General features: G+C 40.8%; 2 protein-coding genes across 2 annotated transcripts in view; one reads left to right on the forward strand and one right to left on the reverse strand.

Moving 5' to 3' along the window:
- Nucleotides 1–2663, forward strand: part of TCP11L1 (t-complex 11, testis-specific-like 1) — an 11139-nt gene extending 8476 nt beyond the window's left edge. Inside the window, exons 5-9 of the mRNA XM_010004258.1 lie at nucleotides 472–608; nucleotides 1045–1241; nucleotides 1590–1771; nucleotides 2044–2216; nucleotides 2428–2663. Coding sequence (XP_010002560.1) covers nucleotides 472–608; nucleotides 1045–1241; nucleotides 1590–1771; nucleotides 2044–2216; nucleotides 2428–2663 — 925 coding nt within the window. The remainder of the gene's footprint in view (nucleotides 1–471; nucleotides 609–1044; nucleotides 1242–1589; nucleotides 1772–2043; nucleotides 2217–2427) is intronic.
- Nucleotides 2664–5868: 3205 nt separating this feature from the next.
- Nucleotides 5869–20938, reverse strand: part of CSTF3 (cleavage stimulation factor, 3' pre-RNA, subunit 3, 77kDa) — a 51597-nt gene continuing 36527 nt past the window's right edge. Inside the window, exons 10-22 of the mRNA XM_010004272.1 lie at nucleotides 18873–18950; nucleotides 18100–18262; nucleotides 17499–17608; nucleotides 16939–17055; nucleotides 15722–15796; nucleotides 14289–14432; nucleotides 14094–14196; nucleotides 12235–12304; nucleotides 9489–9684; nucleotides 8205–8358; nucleotides 7729–7823; nucleotides 7547–7607; nucleotides 5869–6567 (exon numbers count right to left, since the gene is read on the reverse strand). Coding sequence (XP_010002574.1) covers nucleotides 6365–6567; nucleotides 7547–7607; nucleotides 7729–7823; nucleotides 8205–8358; nucleotides 9489–9684; nucleotides 12235–12304; nucleotides 14094–14196; nucleotides 14289–14432; nucleotides 15722–15796; nucleotides 16939–17055; nucleotides 17499–17608; nucleotides 18100–18262; nucleotides 18873–18950 — 1569 coding nt within the window. The 3' untranslated portion in view covers nucleotides 5869–6364. The remainder of the gene's footprint in view (nucleotides 6568–7546; nucleotides 7608–7728; nucleotides 7824–8204; nucleotides 8359–9488; nucleotides 9685–12234; nucleotides 12305–14093; nucleotides 14197–14288; nucleotides 14433–15721; nucleotides 15797–16938; nucleotides 17056–17498; nucleotides 17609–18099; nucleotides 18263–18872; nucleotides 18951–20938) is intronic.

The raw sequence follows: 20938 nt of genomic DNA on the forward strand, positions 1-20938 counted from the left end.
GCAGGAATTAGGTTCCTCTGAAATTAAGGTGTTTTTATTTGTTTTAAATTTTTTCTTACTTTGTTTAAAATTTTTTCTTCTTGGCTCTGACCATTCACTTCCCACTGAGGTTGGCTTTAGAGGCTGCCAACAGTGATAGTGTGCAAGCTTGGAAATCCAGATGTCTTTTTATGCATTCAACACATGGTGTTGCACATCCTGGGAAGTATAACCTATGGAGCTAGGAAAGTTAATTCCATGGTGTTTTTTTTTATACCAGATCAGGTTTTCTTTCCTACTTTGAAGAGGCACACACATGCATGTACATGCTTGCTTGAGCTTCTCTCTGTCTCGTCTTAAATTGTTAAGCACCCTGTTAATGTTTCCCATGCATGTTTTCGCTCTCTCCTTAGATAATCTGTAATACATCTTGTAAAAAGTACCTCTTAAACATCTGCAGCCTTGAATAACTTTTTCTGTTTGTTTGTTTAGAGCCATTTTCTCTGTATTAGACCTAATGAAAATGGACATGGCAAACTTCGCTGTCAGTAGTATTAGGCCAAAATTAATGCAGCAGTCTGCTGAGTATGAAAGAAAGAAGTTTCAGGAGTTTCTTGAGAAACAGCCAAGTATGACTTTGTTCCTTTCTTTCTTCCCCTCTGACCTCCCAGTAAACTGCGTGCCTTTGCTTGTAGACCATGAAAAGAAATCAGATTATTTTATAAGTTCTAGAATTCCTATGGTAAATGACAGCTTGTGCCCTAGAACTGTGGTTTGAAAAAATCTGCCAGAACAGTTCTGCATTTAGTACTCTGGAGTTTGGTTTCATTTCAAGATGGTGTAGGGCATAATTAGATAGCATCATCTACCTCCTATTTCCTGTAGCTGTGTGGTTTTAACTTTGTTTTAGATGGTCTGTGTAGTGCAATAAATGAAATGCATGCCAATAACTGATGTTGTGGGTATTAGCGATAGTCATTGATGGTATTTAGCAATTAGTGGTAGAAAACTCTAACTTTGAAAAGGAATTTTCTTAACAAGACATTTTTTTCCCTGCTCTTCCAGATTCTTTAGACCTTGTCACAAGGTGGTTGCAAGAAGCAGCAGATGATCTTGCAAAGCTGAGATGTAAAATGTTGCCTTCCCACAGTGGTGCTGATGGTGCTAGTGGTGGAGCTTCTGCCTTGTGCTCCACTGCTGTACAAAATCAGGCCTATCTGAAGCTCCTGAAGTGGGATCACGCAAACAGGCCTTTTCCAGAAGTGGGTATCTAACAGAGACCTTGATTTCTGTGCTTGTTTTACCTTTCTGTTTCTAGGATGTAAGAGAAGCTGTTTGGATTTGTGGCCTTGCAATAAGTACAATACTAAACACTCCTCTCTTGATTGAAGCTCTCGTAGCTCTTAGGTACTTCTTTTTCAGTACTGAAACTTACTTAGTTGGAAAAGAGGAGTTAATTATTTCCATGTGGCTCCTGATACTGGCCTACTTGTGTTGGTCTTCTCTGTGTCTTTGTCTTACCTCCACTGCTGTGAACAGGTGGGCATCACAGTGTCACTTCACAGCCCACTTCTGAGTTTATTCTGTGCCGGCTTCCTCATTCTTTGCAGACAGTGCTAATGGACCAGACCCGCTTCCAGGAAATACAGCTGGAGCTGGAGCAGCTCCTGGTGGTTGGGACAGTCCTTCTGGTCACGTTCAGTGCAGCAGGCTCGGCACTCGTTGACATGCCTGGATTTGCTGAGGAAATCAAAACCATTGTCAAGGTGCTGCTGACAGGAATGCATCTTCCGTGAGTATAGAATAGTCCTGCTCACACAGCAGCAGTGTGGTTGTGCAGGCTGGAAGTCTTGAATGCTGTCCTACCTCCTTGTTCTATTTATCAGCTTTATTTTGCATATACAGAACATGTATTATTCTTTATAGTTTGGGCTTTTTCTGGATGGTGCTTCTTCCATTATATTTGACAAATAAAGCAACTATAATTGGATACTTTATTTTAAAAGGTGGGGAAAAGGTGAACAACTAAAATACTGAAGTAATGCTCTACTTCACATTCCCTAGGTCCTTTAACCTGAAGGAATCTTTGGCTACCATCGGTGAAAAGGTGTGTGCTGAAGTTAACAGCTGCCTTTCCCAGCATGGCTTTACACCATTCTCAGCTGAGAGAGAGACTGTCCTTAAGGGACAAATCCAGGCAGTGGCCCATCCAGATAACACCATATGCAAGCTAATAGGTATGTTTTGACCAACCTGCTGTTCTCAAGTGACCACTCCTCTGTCTTTGTGCAAATCTTGGTGGCCTTGTCATGCATGGCTTCTCGTTTCATCTGTTTCAAATACTTGTTTGCTGTGTTCAGGCTTTCTGTATTTTACATGAGATGAACCTGTTACTCATTGAGTGTCTCTTTTGAAAACAAACCAAAACCCTTGGTCCAATTTTTCCAGATTCTCGAATTCAAAAGTTTCTGGAGAATTATCTTGCCTCTAGTCACCAGAAACCACTACCTGCTGTTCCTGGAGGATTAGGCCCTATTCAAAGAGAGCTGGAAGAGATTGCTGTCAAGTATGTTCGTCTTGTCAACTACAACAAAATGGTCTTCAGCCCATACTATGATGCAATCCTTGGCAAAATACTGACTAAGGAAGAATCCCAACTTGTAGGGAAGTCAGAAGAATCATAAAACCAGTTTGTATCCTCCCGGTATGGTATTGTCAGCTAATTTTTAAAATTGCACCAATATTTGTCTAGGAAAACAGCTTTCAGTGTAAATACTGGTTCCTTTTAATTCACTAGTGATGGCTGAAGAAAATACATGAAATGCAAACGGGGTTCTGAAGTAAATGATGAAAGAGAGATGCATTTTTCATGTGAGCATGCAACCTAGGTGGGTATGTCTTGGTAGTTTTCTGGCTGCAATTTTTACATTTTTGAGCTGGTGCTGGGTAGGACAAGTTTAAGAACCAAACTTTGTATTTAAGTGGCTCATTTTAGGGAATTTTACTCTAATTTACCGTGAATTTAGTTTAAGTAATCCAGAGCAGACTAGCAATGGTCCTTCCCAGAAGGGGTGATTTGGCTTTAAAAAAATCTTCCTTTAAAGACTGAGGAAGTGAGTTAAAATTATAGAGAAGAGAAACTTTAACAGGCAAAAAAACAAAGCCAAACAGCACTTTATTGTAACATTATGGTTAGCATGGTAGGCTACTAGTTTTTTCTGCATTTTACTGCATTTCTAATAGCATTTTTTTGCTGTTTTCCTGCAGATCTTACAAAACACATAATATATTTTTGTAGCAAATTTTCTGGTTATTGGGTAACTGTCCTCTGCTATGTGCAGTACTTACAAAGGTGGCAATCTTATAGATTGTAGCTGTATTTATCTCTTGTAAAGACTTCAGAAGGGCAGAGCTAAAACGTTTTGATAAAAATAGCATTTCTTACCTTTTCTTTTTTTTGGCTAGTAGTTGACTCCTTTTTACGTGAAGTACTGATTTTGAAGTAAATCTTTGTCATTTTTCGGAAGGTGGATTTAAAGTGTGTGAACCTTCAGACTGAAAATTTTACTTGTTTTTTTTTAAAACTACAACTGGAGATGGTTGCATATTCAATCATGTCTTCAGAAATATCCAGGAGGTGCAGAGCACTATTGGAAGTGTAAGTGATTTCAATGTACTGCAAGAATTGAGTGATTTCATGTCAGTTTGAATACACAGGGAATATTTTCCTTAGATTTTTTTTTTCACTTCGTAGAGGTGTTCTTGAAACTTAAAATATTTGTAGGTCTTGAATTTGGTTTGATAGATGTTGTACAGAAGAGCTCAATATCTTGAAGGCTTTTTGCCATTTCAAACTCAGCTAGGAGGTCAGTACATTTGACATTTTCCTCTAGTTGAGCACAACGCTGTGTTACAGTCATCAAAATTTGATGATTTGATGAAAGCAAAGTTCATAGTTAGTGTCTCCAAGTACTGGACTATCCAAAATAGAATGTATTGTTTTCTTTAAAAAAAACCAACAAACTCAACAAGTTATATAAAATAAATAAACAGGCCCTTTTATTGCTAACATCCAGTTTCATTGTATTAATCAACTAGTCAACCAAAATTATAGAACTAAGAAGGAAGCACTTGATTATGAATCAGTGTTGATGCTCCCCCTTCCAGTTTTCCTTTAAATGTCAGTGTGGACGTAACTGCACTAACTTTTGAGTTTGGAGAAAGGTGGGTAAGTCAGACCTTTTATTGCATATTAGCCTATGCAAATACAAAACAAATCTCTCATGCATTAGAAATCCCCTTCCCCAAGGAAAACTAACACACACCAAAGCCCTGTAAGTGATCCCCAGCTCAGACAAGTGAATTTTCTCTTGGCTAAATGTACCCAGATAGGAAAATGAGTGTCTGTCTTTGACTCCTTCTTTGATAAATAAAAAATGAGTAGGTTGATTAGCCAGAAAAAAAAAAAGTTCTGAGTAGGTTTTTGGTGTGGTCTCTTTCATTGTTTGACTCAGCAAAGGATACTACAGAGGTCTTCAAGATTGCTGCTTACTGTACTTTGTTATTAGGATCCACTTCCAAATACAGCCTATAGCTCTGCAGCTCCAAAAAATGTATTCAGTAGTCTTCTTCATGAGAGCACTAGCAGAAGCATTCTTGCTAGAGATGTAAAAAAACCCAAAACAACAGGATGAAGCTGTTTTCATCTTTGTTAAAGGAGAGTTGCAAAAGCTATAAATGGCTGCTGTTATTTTATAATTCAGTATTGCCTAGAAGCTGCCTTTAAAGGGCCCTGTGAATTATGCAAACTACAGAAATGTAGATGCTGTAGGGGGTGATTTCAAAGCTGTGGGGAGGAACAGCCCTGTGGTGAACCAATGTGCTTGGAAAAGGCTTTGAAAAGTAAGTGACTGATGCCAGAATGACTGGGACTGTGTTATCAATAAAAAAAATTGTACTTGCCTAGAAGATGGCTGCTCCAAGGTCTGGATTTCTGGATGCAGATGTCCATGATGGCCAATTCCTGCTTAGCCTGACATCTGCGGGTGGATGGTGCTGCCAGTAGTACCTGCATGGATCCTCAGGCTTCCTGTAGAGGTCAGTGCAGTCCCCACCTCTGGCTCCAGCCTCAGCCCCCCTGGGGTGGGGTAGCCCTTTCCACAGTAGCCATCTAAAAAGGTTTGGTGTTTGTTTTTTTTTTAATGATAGTGGGTGACAAAATGTTTCTCTATATCCTCTGTAGAAACAGGGAGATTCGATGAAGTGGCAAAAATGCAATTCTGGGCTTGGTAAGGCCAGACCCTACCTCCTTGTGGGCACTCGTGTGGTTGTAGGAACCTGCCAGGCTGGTGGGGGGAGCAGGGCCCTGCAGCACCCCCAGCGCGGGAGGCGGGAACCTTGTTCAGCTTGGCCAGGAGCTGAATGTTCCCGTGGCCTTACCAGAGTGCAGCTCTGAACGGCCAGGCACAGGGTAAAGCCTGCACAGAAACTGCTTTGAAACTTCCTATGGTGTTTTTTGTTGGCTTGTTTGAAAAATAACAGGTTAAACTGTGTAGCTAGTATATTACCATGTAGCTTTGTACATTAAGTGAAGACCAATGCAGTTATCCAGGAACAGACTGTGTTAGCTGGTACTCCTGGGCAGTGCACAGCAGAAACATGTACTGAGTTTGTCTTAACAATGCTGTCTTCTTTCAACAGTCATGGAATTAAAAGCAAAAGTATCCTGTATCCTCTAGAAAAATGGAAAAAAAAAAAAAAAAAGCTAATTCTAATATGTATGCTCTGATCAATTTCCTGTGATGGTCTTATTAACATTGCTTTTGAAGTGGCTGAGTTATATTTAAGAAGTAACTTGTTGTGTTTGAATAAAACCAGAATGAGGCATGATGTTATGGATATCCTTTTATTTTAAAGGAATGTTTTTTTTCCATTTTCAACTACAAAACAGATTCCATACATTCTGCCATAAATAAAAACAAACAATAAGGCAGGACACTACATGAACAAACTGAGAACAACTGTTTTCCAGAAAATGTGAATTAAAAATGCTTCACAAGTATAAGCCATCCAGTTTTTAAAATAAAACTGTTGAAAACCCACAAGATTTTGAGTGGTAGATGTGAACACCCTTGAAGAACAAAATGCAGCTTTGACATTTTGCACTTTTGGTTTTGAAAACCGAGTTTTGTTCAGAGCACATTCTAAGGTTGTTCTGGCTGTTTTCAGGTCAAGAACCATATGGGAGAAGAGGCACCACAGTAACAAAACCATTTTCAAGATTGTTTTTTTTGCTTGCAGCTGTCCCTTTTAAATGCTTGACTTTTAAAAGACTGACGGACTCAATGCAAGTCTTTGTCTGTCACAGCAGAGCTGGGAACTTGTTTCACCGGATCCTCTTCTGCTGTCGTGCTCTGTAAATGTCATGTACAGGGGGAACCACAGATCCTTTCTCCTCGTCGTCATCAGAATCTTCGTGTGGTCTCTTCACAGCCTTGTTGAGCATTGCATTATTTTCCACAGGTCCATTGCCTTCCACAGCTATTTCAGGTAGGCCTCCAGTAATTATTCGTACAGCTTCATCCACAGCTTGAGAAAGAGAAAAAGCTTCAGTTAGTTTTTGAAACTGACTAGAAATCAGCATGCAAACAGGGACACCAAGATGGAAAAGTTGTGGAGATTTCTGGAACATGAGATGTTTTCCTACCCTGTTGTACAAATGTCAGGAATTAAGTCTGGGCTGTCTAGAAGTCCCAGCTATGGCAAACACTCATTATCCAGGGCAGGCTGCTGCCTCAGCTGCAGACCTCCTTTTGCACAGGCACTGAGGTCATTTGCAAGCTTAATAGAACAGGAAAGCCTGTTGGGGAAACAGTACAGCTAGTTCATGACTCATTAGCAAGTATGCATAGCAAGTCACTTTCTGCTTATCAACAGAGAAAGCTTAAAAAATACCATGTATAATTTAAACAGATATTTTATTTTCACTCTAAAAGAAATTAAATCCTGGCTTGCTTTCTCTTTGATCATTTCCTCCTTTAACAGAGAGGGTGAAAAGTAGCATGTTATCATCTGCCATAGCTGACATGAAGCCTGGGGTATGGAAATGTCCTGGTTTTATACTTCAGATCTCTGCCTTCTCTGTAGTAGCTCACAAAAGACTGTTCTGAAATTGCTGTCAAGCACTGCAGCAATGGGTATGCAGAGTTATGCCTGCCAGTGAATTCACCATACAGCAAATCTGTAAGGTAATGTTACAGTTACAGGGCTGCTAGAAATATGCTTCTTCTAAGGATATTCTGAAAATCTTTCTTCTCATGGTTACCCCCAAAATATTATTAAAGTGGTAGCTGCTGATTTTCAGATTTTGACTTTTTGTTGATCTCCCCACAGTTAAATGTACCATCTCTGTGTAGATTTCAACCTGCAGGTGTATCAAATTCAACAGTATACTCTTAAATAATAATGACACAGCTGTAAATGAGGTCTGGATTTTAGACAGCAACATCCGTATGTAAAACAGTCATACGCAGCACTATCACAGACTCCAGAGTGAACAAGAACTTACTGTCTGGCAGTTTGCATCTTCTAAATATCTCCATGAGCTCATCCACTTGAACAAAGGGACCCTGATTTGTTACCAAAAACAAAGTTCAGAAGGTTATTTTCAGTAGAGTGATACATACTGTGGTTCTGCCAAAACAAAATCTCTTCAACTTTTTGAAGTTCTCAAACTTCATTAAAACTAACCTGAAAACAAACAGGAGGTGGCAGGAGCTTCATGAGAACTACAGCTGCTGGTGGAACAGGAAATACACCGCCTGGGACAGGATGTAAACCTGGAGCTGTGGGAAGAAAAACTGTATGAAGCCAGTACAAGACAGCTAGACTGTAATTGCTTTGACGGCATTATTATTTGATGCAAATAATTACTACCCTGTCACTTTGGCCTCTACTAATTACTGAAGTCTACGAGCAGTGTGTGTAACAGCTAATTACCATTCACCAGACCCCTCAACTACTTGTTACTTATTTTCATGTCATGTTAATATTAAGTAAAATATGTATCTGCCTCTAGCAATCCAAGTAAATAGCAGCCTACAACGTAAGTACGTGTTTAGATGACGGAAGACTAGTAAAGTCTCTGTGATTAGGTTTGCTAAACACAGGTTAACAACTTGCTGCCAGGTCAAATCTAACCACTTCCAACTGAACATCTGACTTACGTGCTAAGTGTCTTGGCTGAAATGGAATCATTTGTTGAGTGTCTGGTTTGGGATATTCAGGTTTTCTGTCTACTTCATCCTTCAGAACAGGCACGATGGAAGGTGCAACCACAGGGTCTGGAATTATAGCTGCCAGCTTGGCACGGGAGACGTCCTGTGGAAGCCAATGAGAGAGCACTGAACTTGGCAGGATCACACTGCTTGTTTAAATTACAGAACAAAATACTCCCCTAGTCCCTTATTCTCACTTTGTCATAGTTATAATTTCAGATGCCCTCTTAGAAGACCATCTGGGCAAAACTTGCACCATCCCAGCTGCAAGTGGAAACACCTGTTTTTGTTACTGAGTGGGACTGTATTTGTCATTTTTGAGTGGCTTGTTTTTTAGGTTAAAGAGATTGAGGTGAACAGGTGCAGACCACTAGGCTTTCACAACTATCACTTCTCCCTCCTTTCATTTCCTAGATTGCTTTAGCTGGAAAAGAAATCAAGCGTGAGGCAATCAGCAGGCATGCAAAGCATCAGTTCAAGCAGGATTATGTCTGGGCGTGTTACAAGCAACAGAAACCAGCCCAAGGGCTGGATCAGCCCAGGCACATGGGGCCTCGCAGGCATTTATCAAGCTGTACTCTCTCCTAAGCAACTCATTTCAAAATAACTTTGTCCCAATCGAGTTACAAGGATTCAGTGTCTCAATGTGACTCATATTTACACCTATCAGATTATTTTACAAATATGTGAAGACCAACAGTTCAGCTGCTTCTCTATCTTGGGTGACTTCTCTATTTTTCAAAAATGACTTTTCTGTGTAAGAAATAACTGGAAGCTGAGGCACTATTTCCACATGGCTAAAATAGCAGTTGCAGTACATGTGGTCAGGAGTGAGGTGGGGGACCACCAGACACAGGTGTCTGACCCAGACCTTAAATTACAAATAGCAGCACCAAACTACTTTAGCCACAATAAACAATTGGGTAAAAAAAGCAGCTACTGATCTCTGGAGGTAATTTTCCCTAGCCACTTGCAGCAGCCCTTGGGACTGCAGTGAGTTTGCTTTGCCATGGTTCTCAATGAAGTGAGCAGAATTTTGCCAACTGGAGCTGAAGGGCAGCCAGTGAACTTTCATACAGATGAACCTGATTCTACAAACTTCCACAGGAATTTTAGTTTTTGAAGGAGCTCAGGTTTAAGTCTGAAGCAGAGGCAAGTCCTAAACAAGGAGTTGCTTCACTTTGATAGGATGGAAATGAATAACAGTAACATCAAGTATTCTTATCCACTTACCTTATACCCAAGGGCCTTCAGCTCGCTAGTAGAGCAAGGGTACAGATCCATGAACTTGTACCTGTCTACCAGCAGAGCTGTTTCTTTACCCTCATATTCTTCCTTGAATGCCGTAAACCTCCTCTTCTCAACTTTCAGGATGCTAGCCAGGTCACCAATGTTGCTTTCAAAAGCTAAAAACCGAGCCCAGATTTCCCTAGAGAAGAACAGAAAAATAGAGCTTTGCTGAAGGAGAAAGAATTGCTGATCATGACCCAATTAAAAAGACACCAGAGAAGCAATTCAAAAGAGGTAATCTAGGAGCATGTGACCATTTCTATTATTTACTTTAGAAGCATCTGTAACATGCATTACCTTCCTTATACACTTCAGTAAAAGTTTTAAAGCTAGTGGATTGTAAAGGACTGTTATGAAAAGGAAAGGATTACTGGGGTGAGTAACCAACATTTGAAGTAAGATTTTATCATCAATGTATGATGCACAAATAGATTTTACTCATCCCACTACACAGAATTTCACTCTGATCCTGGTATGTGAAGCACTTTTTTACATACATTATGGTTTGCTTCATTTGCATAACTGGTATATTCTAGCAGGCAAGAGCAACACCCTGCAACACAGCAGGCAGCACTTCAGACTTTTACACTGCCCAAAATCCAGGTAGTTACTGCTCATTTCTCTGTGGAAAACATCTATTAACTAAAGCAGCATCTGACCATATTTCTGCAGGTGATTCAACTTCCATTTTAGCTTTGGAGTTCACCTTTGATTAAGCTCTTAACATTTTTGGGTTTTTTCTCACTTTTCAAACAGACATAAAAATATTTCTCAGGAAAGATCAGCATTAAAGTGCAGAATGAATGTGCAGAGCAGCATGAGGTTTGATTTCTTAGGTTTGATGCCTGGGCCTACCAGAAGGGTAATGGTCAGTACCTGGACCGCAAAGGGTTTGGTAAACATTGTTTTCAGAGAAATAAAAATTAGTAAAGAAAATGTGGTGGTTCATGGTTAATCCAGGTCTTTTCTGCTGAGGGTTTGCTTCATGTATTCATGTTGTGTGACTGGTTGACTTGTGCTGCTTTGCTCTCAAGTTGGGTGATGAGTGTTTCAGACAGGCAGCCAGAAAAGTAATATGCAGAGATGCTCTTCATTAACCAATTTGGGGTTCTCCTTATCCCTTATGTTTATACTTCATTTCTTGGGACTGGTAACGCCACACCAGGTCTGTTTTAGGCAATGCAAACTGCTGTTCCTCAGGCTTTTGGAGTAGGTAAGGGTTTGTTTTCAGACCAAGTAGCCTTCATGGCTCTGGCCTGAATTTTGGAAGCAGCCTGTGTCTGATGTCTAAGTGGGTCTTCATCCACTGATGACAGCACAGTGACTGCTGGAGGTCAGCCTCTTTTGTCAGAAGTAAGAAGAGCCAGACCAGAGTTGCATTAGGCCTGGTAAACTGCCAGGATGTCTGCATAAGCTAATCATGGCCAGGTCATCATTATCTTAAGTGAGTCAGAAATGTGCCCAGGCTGTTTATTAAGATAATTGGGAGATGGATGCTTGCGGTCCACGAACTAGAGCAGTGAGGTTATGGAGTGTAATGCAACATCTGATACAAGAGAGAAGGGGCTCATGTTCTTGCAAGTTGATGTTCTGCATGTGCCCAGGGCCTGGTACCATGGGAATTACAGTCCCCGGTACCAAAAACAGGTACCTGCGGTGGCATCATGATAATGCAGTATGCACATTTTGACCACCACCCATATGAGCTTGTCTTGTCAGGCTAAGGAGTTTGTACTTCTCCTCAGATTTCCTCATTAGGCCTTGTTGCCTGGTAATTTCAGGGATATTCTGGATCATGAGAGTATTTTGGTTTTGCTGCATCAGTGCCAAGCAATATTTGGGGATGATAGGAACAGCTGTGGACTGTCACTCCTTGCTTGGTAATGCCTGATCCAGCACCCCATAGGCTGCTAAAGGGGCTGCAAGTTTGCTTTGTGTTTCCTGAGAAGCATTTGTTTGTCAGCTGGTGTCAGAGGAGTTTGCAAGTTTAAGAGTGTTTAAGCTCCAGTCATATGCTCAGAGCTGCTAGAACAACTCCAGAGGTACACATCCCCCAAAGCCATCATGTCTCGGTGCACAGACATTGCAGGCAACTGAGAAAGGACTTGCTTAAAGACAGGTAAGTGACATTTTTCTCCTTCCAGGGAGCTATTGCATGTAATATGCTGAATTCAGACCTCTAGCAGGAATTATTTTGATGGATCTGCTCTAAATGTGTAAAAAGGATAACTGACTGCTTTTTTCCCTATTTGATTTTCAGTTGGCTGGGAGATGTTCAGCTTTCTCTCCTCAATAAATTCCTGACTCACCTTCTCTAACATAATGCTCCTGAAAGATGCTCTCAGCTCCCCCTCCCTGTTTACCTAAAGCATGGATCCAGTCAGTGAGACCTGTCCCCAGCCACCCCACCTGCTCAAACCACAGCCTTTACTGGGCAGGGGGACTTTTCCCCTATCCTCAACAATCCTGCATAAATGAGGTTGTAAACTCAATAAATCAATGAATTTCAGTGCAGGTGGGATAGGGACTCAGGTATCTGTCACAGTTGCTCTGTTTTAGCCTGAAGGGGAAGGAGCATCTCTACCTCAGTTTGTCCTGCTGTTCAGTTTTCTAATTTCTTTGGGATGTTTGCAGTTGAGAGGGGTTGTGTATCTTTTTAAGTGTAGTGAAACTGCTTTTGCAGACATACCCAGATTTCTCAGGTGGAAGGCTCCCTGAAGTTAAAACACGTTCAAACAAAACTCTTGTATTATTGTCCTCTTTAAAAATAGAAAGAAAAAAGAAAAATCACACTGAGTATAATATATTAAAGACAATTTAAAGTCATATCTATTCAAAGAAATGTGTATATTGAATATAAGCCTGACATTCCCATACCTGGATTTGAATTTCAGTAAGTAGAAAAAAAAATCTGAATGTCTACATAAAACTTTACCAATGATAAATTCTACTGTGAGTTTGTTATTTGAAAGTCTATTTTTGTTAATAGCAACAAACCTTTCATAATACAGGTTCTTTTACAACAGCACAACTATTTCTTGGCATCTCTTCAGGATCTCTGTTTTCTTTAATTATCACAGGGGCACATCTCAGAAATTTTTAAATTAGCCTTACAATTAATTACTTCCCTTTTAAATTAGGACAATATTAATATACTTGGATAGTCCTCACAAGCCCTCCCAAAATTATTGGACCTGGTTCCCAGTTAGCAGTCAGCCTTTGTACCTTGCCAGCTGGGGAAACAGAGTGGTTGATGGTTTTGCTCTTAAAACTGCCAGATTCTCCCTGTCACTCTTGCTGTACATTTCACCATATCACAGGTTCAGTGATCAGTTTTATTGTTTTTCACTAAAGTCTGCTAAGACAGAGAAACACACTGGCAAGTTTTAAGATCACTTCTTTTCTGGTGGCAATCTATGGAAAGGCATTGCAAATATTCATGTAGACCCAAAATGATTTCTTGCAAGATTCAATATACATTGACTTGAAAAAAAACCTGTTTGCAGCTCACAGGAGAAAAAATCTGCTCCAAATCTGTTCAAACTTTCAAAGCCTGAAAAAAACCCAAGGCACTGCAGTCTGACAGGAAAGATTCCTGTGTTTGGTGCCTACAGAATGCACTGGGAGTGGCAGAAGATCCTGCAGCCACTGCTCACACCAGCAACATTGAGCCTGGCTCACAAAACTGAGCTAGCAACTGGTAATGAAACCCAGACTGTGTGACACTTCTCAGGTGTTATGATGCAAATGCTGAGCTAAAGTACTGAGTACTTGAAGAAATACCTGAAGAAATCTGAAAATCTAGTGGGTGTCTGGCAGACAGGACTGGAGTATGAAATGAACTACTTCTCCCTTTTTTGTAATTCCCCATGAAACATGGACCAGGACAGCTCCACACAAAGGTTTCCATCAGCCCCTGCTCCCCACAGCAGCTTGGGGTTCTGGTACCATCCCTACTGACCCCAGCATCAGAGTTCCTAGAGAGACCTGCTGCCAGCACTACTTCCTGCCTGGGGCTCTCCAGCCCCCTGCCAGCATAGGCAGGGCTCTGTCTGCCCTGCCTATTGCACTGCAAACCAGCTCAACAGCAACTTCCAACCAGGACCAATATTTACAATACTGCTTTATACCTTGCTCATCTCATCTATTTGGGGACAACTAGATTAAATTAATCCTAGTTGGGACCAACTAACCCATCACTCCTCTCGTGCTGATTTCAGCCTCCTATAGATCTTTTTCCAGGGGATTTAGATGTCTCAGTGTTCTTCCAACTGTGCACCACAGATGCTGTAAAACTGCTGCAGTGCAAGCAAGTTGCCATTTGGAAAGTTCACTCTCCTCTATTTACTAGAATCAAAATCTAATGTCAAGGCTTTTCAGTAAGGACAAAACAGCAGGGTTTTTTTTCCAAATGAATTGTGGAGTTTGATGAAGAGCTTTCATTGCTTTTTAAGATGAATTAACAGCAAAATGCAATTTGGCCTGCACCTAAACTCACAGGGGAGGCCCATTAGTGCTTCATGAGGCCTCTCAAGGCCTAAGGCTTACCATTCAGGTGAGAAAGGTAGTCAATATATGCCAGGACATATTCAGGAATGTCCCCGTATTTTTTCAGCCCTAGCTCAAAAATCTTAAAGGCCACAGATTTATCCTGCAAACATAAACAACATTAAAAATGTTATTAGCATGATGTGAGCTACACACCCTCTTGACACCAACATCAAAGAGAGCATCTGTGATTACCTTACTACAATAATACTCCATTAAAGCTGCTGTCACGTAGACGTGGTGGCGGGTCCGGGTATCCTCTCTTGCTTTCTTAAATATCATTCTTCCAGATTTTATGCCTTCTGCTCGCCTTGCAAATTTCATATACTGGATATAAACCTAAGGTGAGTAGTAATATTTATTTGGTATCAGTGCCAACAAAGAATACTAGGATATAATGCATGTTATGACTGTATCTGAAAGAATGTCTTCTCACAAAATACAGCTAATAAGTCACAACAGGAACAAGAGTGTGTTGTGCCTCTATGTTGCTTTGCTATCAATACTCAGGCGAACCTTTTGACAGACTTTTTTTAAATTGGAATATACCTAAGACTGATTCCCTGAAATGACAACAGTTAATACACCAGTTTCTTCAAGGAAAGGGAGGTAAGTAGATTAATGTAATACACATAAGATGGTGCCTCCAGAGAACTAGAGGCTTATTGTAAAAATGGTAACTTTCCAATAAAGACATCCATAAAGCTAAATAACAGTCAAAAGGTCTGATCAAGCATTTTACTGTACATTATACAATCCAAGATACAAATCATCCTCTCTGCAAATATTTTACCTGATCAAGGAAATAATGAATGTGCTACTTATTTCAGTGGCTGAGTTGTGATTTGCATTTCTTTGGGATTTAACTTTTCTCCACTCTGAATGAGACAACAAATAAAAGCATTCCTCACATAGGAGGAACTGGTATGTGCTTTCTTAGAAAACACACATTTGAGAAGCATTGTGATCTGTCTTTAATTAATAGAACATGTCAGTAAATTGATAGCTTTCCTCTGACACTCACCTATTTAATTTTAAACCTCAGACTGTCTTTTTCCTCCTATGCTTTGTTATGTTTACCTATAAACTAAACTTTTTGAGGGCAGGTTACCCCCTCACACACAGCTACCACCACAGACAATGTGGTTTACCATATAACTTAAGCAGATGTGCAGCAATACTCTCAGATACTTAGATGGTGCATTGCAAACTACACGTACACAGCACAGTGTATTTCTGTGTAGGGAGAACAATGGGCAAAAGCAACGTGCTTTTAATCAGTTCAGGGGAGGCAGAGTAATATTTTAGTTGGGCCAACAAAACACGCACCAACTCTTGTGAGCTGTGTCATGAAGTCTTGAATAACTTATATCTTCATTGCCTGTTTTAAGAGATTCTCCACAAGAGACAGGAGAAGAGTGCACATGGCTTTGTGTAGCCAAGTGGATTAAAGGCTATAATTATCAATCTTGCTGAAATGTTAATCTAATTCTCTCATCTCAGTACTCCACCTGCTCAATCATCCTTGTGATGCAAGGTACTCCTGCAAGTATTTCCCCATTCTTTAAGTGTACTCGGATGACTACCAGTGCAAATGAGGAAAAACTCAATAGTAAGTATCATCTTACCAGAGTGGGATCAATGTCTTCAATAGCCAGGAGTCGGTTATATATGCTGTGTACTTTCTCGTACTTCATTCGACTCTGAGTAAATAAATAGGAAATACAAACAGCTTGGTAATACTGTTACAAATCACCTGTGAGAATGCAAAAATCAATCTGAAGAAAAAACTATTTTTTCCTGTTTCCCGTTCCCCCCAGTTGAACGCTACGCATGTCAGTCCCCTTACTCAGATGCGTGTTTTGTCTTATGCAGTTATTTCTTTATTTCCCACATTCATTTCTCACCAGTGCTTACATACAGGCTTTCAAGAGTCTGTGAAGTCTTTTTCTAATTTAGCAATGCTGCAGTAAAACTGCCACTGTAGGTGTCTGAGATAGGAAGAGTCTCCACCTCTGTCTAAAGTTAATGTGCAGAGCTAGGAAAACCACCTTCTTCGCCCTCCAACCCAGACATTTCAAGAAATCCATTCTGTTCCCTGCCAGCTGCAGCTCTGCCAAGTTGCAGTGTGCAACCTTAAACAATCTGAATCACCAGAACACTCAGGATAGAAGAGGCTGCACTGAAACCCAAGGAAAGCTTTTCTTTTCAGCATGAAAAGGGGTTTTTTTGCTGTTGTCCTCAAGATCTTCCCACAAAGATTCTTCTGAGTTATGGTAAGTGGGTGAAATACACCCTACAGAGGATTCCAAAGTCCTTATCCCATCAGTGGGAAACAGCCTTCATCTGTGATGGTTCATATGTGAACCCAGCTACTGTTGGGACACTACTCATTACGGAGGCTGTGCAATCTGGTGGTAGCCTGGAGAAAGAGATTCCTCAAGCAATCTGCAGCACAGGTGCCTCCCCATCTTCTCTCGCAGCCAGGCAAACACAAACCCCCAGGATTTATAAAAGAAAGGTTTTCTTTATCCCCATTTTAAAAATGAGAAAGCTAATGCTCTGGTAAACATAAAACTATCAGCTTTTCAATTTCATAGTAATTTGAAAAATATAGTCAATATTTAAGTGGAAAGACAGTAGATTTTCAAGAATTTTGAAAATCATGCTATGGGCTTTTCCTCTCCATTTTGTCAGCTCCGTCTCAGAAACACTACATGAAGTTAAGGCTAGAAGAAGTAAATTAATTGTATAGATTTCTGTATATTGGGTATGTTTCAGATAAATTACATTATTGATGGGAGATGTCTTTGGGTTTTAACAGTACATCACTGGTTTTGCTCACCTCTTCATAATCTGCATATGCAAAATAAAGAAGCATATTCTTCTTTAATAAAGTGCTGATCGCTCTTTCATAAATATTAGCAGCCTCATCACTGAAAAGTTTAGCATTGTTCATGTCCTGTTATAAAATAAGTATGATAATAGTTCAACATCTGTGACAACGAAGGCCAATCTATGGAATATCTTCTGTGTGTGAAAAGTCTCAGTGAACTTCCATGCAAGGCTCCAACAAAGAGAAAACAATCTCCCCAGTACTTAAGGAATCACAAAGTCAGGTTAAAAAAAAAGACCCTCATCCTAAAAATGGCCAACACTGAAATAGTTTTTCATAACTTTCATCTCAAATGCAATTATGTTTATTTCTTAATAAAATATGTTGCCCGAATATGTTGGGCTATTATTTAAATAGCCCAATTTAAAAAATTCTGAATATGACACAACTTATAATGCTAAATATTTTTCATCCCCCCCTCCTTGGTTCTTAACTATTTGAGGAAAAATTAACAGTACACCATGTCAAAGCAATGAAATGGGAAAGAAAACCAATGGAAGGGTGCTTACCCCTTTTTCTGCTAGCAGCTTACTAGACTGCTCGAGGTACTGTGCAGCTTCATACCAGATATCTGGGTGATGTCCCAGAACCAACAGGCACTGCTCGTAGGCAAACATAACTGGGGGGAAAAATGGAAGAAATACTTGTATTTTATCACAGAAATGGTACCATCTTAAACAATGAAGTATGAAATACAAAAACCAGCCAATATTAACACTAATGGGCTTTGAATACAACGATCACAACTCCAGTTCTTTTATATTGCTGGGAACCTTATGAACCCTACCAGCATCTAAAAGCTGCCTCTTCCATAGGGGAAGAAGAACATCAGGCACAAAATCAGGCTGTGATCCACTTCCTGCCCTCCAATAAAAGTTCAGTGACACACAACTATAGCACTGTCTCCCAAAATCCACACATTGCTTTCAGCTTAGCTTGAGCAAAAGCTAAGGAGCAGTTTAAAAAAAACACCCACACAACTCACTAAACATGATCAACTTTTGCTCCAGCATGACCCCTGAGCACTAAACCGCATTATTACTTATGTCGGTGGTCATTAATGAAGCGAAGAAATACAATTCTACATGTTCTAGCTCAATATCTAATCACCTCTTTTTGTTATGAGAGTTTGATCCTCTGTACGCAGAGGATTGCTCTTTTCCCACTGGATGTATTTCTTCCACATGTCCACCTGCTGAGCCTCCTGTGGGGTGTTTTGTGGGGGGACAGAGGGAGCGTTGCGGTCCAGACCTTTCATCACTGTCTCATATTCCTGAAACAGAAGCAATGTGTTGAACAGCAGATTTAAACACATCAAACACTTATTTTAGGTTATTTGTTCTAACCTAACATTTATGCTCTGTATATAGGCTGAGAGAGTTGGGGTTATTTAGCCTGGAGAAGAGAGGGCTCCAGGAAGACCTTATAGTGGCCTTCCAGTACTTATATGAAGCTTGTAAGAAAGATGGGTACAAACTTTTTAGCAGGGCCTGTTGCAATAGGACAAGGGATGATTGTTTTGAACTAGCAGGTAGATTCAGACTAGATAAAAGGAAGAAATGTTTTACAATGAGCGTAGTGAAACACTGGAACATGTTGCCCAGAGAGGTGTTACAAGCCCCATCCCTGGAAACATTCAGGGTCAGGTTGGACAGAGCTCTGAGCAACTTGATCTAGGTGAAGATGTCCCTGCTCACTGCAGGGGTTGGACTAGATGACTTTTAAAAGGTTCCTTCTAACCCAAACCATTCTATGATTCTATAAAACTGATGCAAGCATTTTAGCATACCAGCCTTACTAGTCTAACACACACTTTTATTTGAAAATAAGAGCCAAGTTTAATGCCAGTTTGTAGAACTAAACAGAACAAAAGAAAGTTGTACCTTTGCTACACGTCGTGCATTCATATAATCTCTACTCCTGTCTTCAATCATCTTCTTAGCTAAGTGAATATTTATGCCCTGGAGAAGGATGAAAAAAGGAATTGGGAATGTGCAATTTCAGTTGAAAATACTCAATCTCATCTCATACAGAAAAGAGTTTGAAAGGGGATGCAAAAGTGAGCAAGAAGGACAGAGTTAATTTTAAAATACTGATTTCAAAAGGTAATGTATTTCTCCTAATAGACAGAAGGGCAAGAACTTATTTATTAGAAAATAAACTTTCTACTGAAAATCAACTTACATTTTTAATCACTTGCAGCTTTCAAAAATACAATGAACTTTACATAAACCTTCCGGGGGAGAAAGTGGACAGAGCGCATTTGTGACTTACATTTTACATTGTGATTTACAATGTAAATCTGACTGGTTTTAAAAAATCTGACTGGAATTAAAATTCTGACTGGTGCCTCATCAGAGTCTCTGTCCCTGCCTTGCTGCTGCCTGCTATTCATCAGGTGAAGGCTGAGACAACACATGAGCAATTCGGTTTTCTTAGTGATTGACCTCAAAGCTCTGCCTTCCTCTGATCCTGAAGGAACTGACAGCTGTTAAAAGAGGTTATATTCAACATACATCCTTGCCATACATCTACCTTTGTCAGCTGAGAAAGACTCGAGACACGTCACTGCAGAGTGACACCCCTCCAGGACCCCACACGTGCAGAGGGCCCTGCTGTGCTGCTGAGCAAAGCAGCACTGGATCTGGGGCAGCCAGGCCCCCAGGCACAACCCACATCCCCACAGCAGAAATAGGTCAGGTCACTGAATCCCAGGCTTCAACAAAATCTGGAAGAACAGCTCCTATGGAAGGATAAGCAACTGCTCTTTTGTTCATGCCTCTGTCAGTGTGGACTTCCCTGCTGTGGGTTGCCAGGACTTGGAGGAAGGTGAAGGCAGCCTGAAGCTCTATTCCAAATAGGCACCTGAGCTAGGTACCAACTCATCATAGAAGCAAGATATTGCCCAGGCTCTCACATGGTGCTGTCTGGGATAGCTATCTGGGCCAGGTAGAATACAAAACCAGCAATGTCCCATTTAACTCAGGACCAGGCTGAGGACACAACAATGTTCTAGGATGCACTCCCAGCCTTGTGAGGTGCAGCCATGTGGTTATGTCAGCCAAAGACTGTCAATTCTCTGTCCCTCTAGCAGTTTTAATGCTTTTGCCTATTTGTCTAATTAAAGATACAGGGGACTGACAGGCTGACATTGCTACCTGGTGGCTACTGACTGAGCTTAAGTGAAGCTTGAAAGTATTTCAGTTGCAGCAAATAGCCAGTGACCTTTCTCCTGAGACCTGCAGGTGGTCTCTGTATTGTTGGGCTACTGATGTGGGAATCACTTCTCCCTCAAAGAGCCCTTCTGGTGAGGAACATTTTCTGCCCCATGCCAGGACACTGGAACACAGCAGCCCTTTCCCTTGGGCCCAGCCTGACCAGAATAGGATGTGCAGAAACCCATGTCTGAGCATGGTGCTGGCCTTTGGTTTCCAGCAACTCTGAACAGCTCGAGGCACCATTTGTGTACAGGTGTCAGCCAGAGCTGTCTTGATACAGAAGGAGCATAGGACAGGTTTCAGCCATCATTTTGACAGTATCCTTACATATTAATGAAAGTAGCAGGAACCAGCAGTCACAGCCTTCATTTGCTGTGTGGGAAGGGAAGAGGGGTTTTTACAAGGAAGTTGTACTAGGGATTTTCCTATGCAGGAGATGACATGTTGCTAGGTATATTCCTTGGTGGTCAGCAGGCTATCTGCTAGCACTGAGTACTGTCAGGGTGATGAGCTGTTACCATACACGCTCATGGCTGTGGATGCCAGGAGGTACTCCCACTGGCAGTCCTATTAGTGTCAGGTCACCAATCCTACAACTTGCATAACTAGCAACAAGGAAGGATAAATTGTCCCTTCCTTCCATCTCAGTGCACAGCTGAGCTGTAGCATGCTGGCATCTGCAACCCCAGGTGCAATATGCAGGACAAGGGAAAGGGCTGTATGAGCATTCC

The sequence above is a fragment of the Chaetura pelagica genome, unplaced genomic scaffold (genome assembly GCF_000747805.2).
Source record: "Chaetura pelagica isolate M959 unplaced genomic scaffold, ChaPel_1.0 scaffold119, whole genome shotgun sequence".
Taxonomy (NCBI): domain Eukaryota; kingdom Metazoa; phylum Chordata; class Aves; order Apodiformes; family Apodidae; genus Chaetura; species Chaetura pelagica.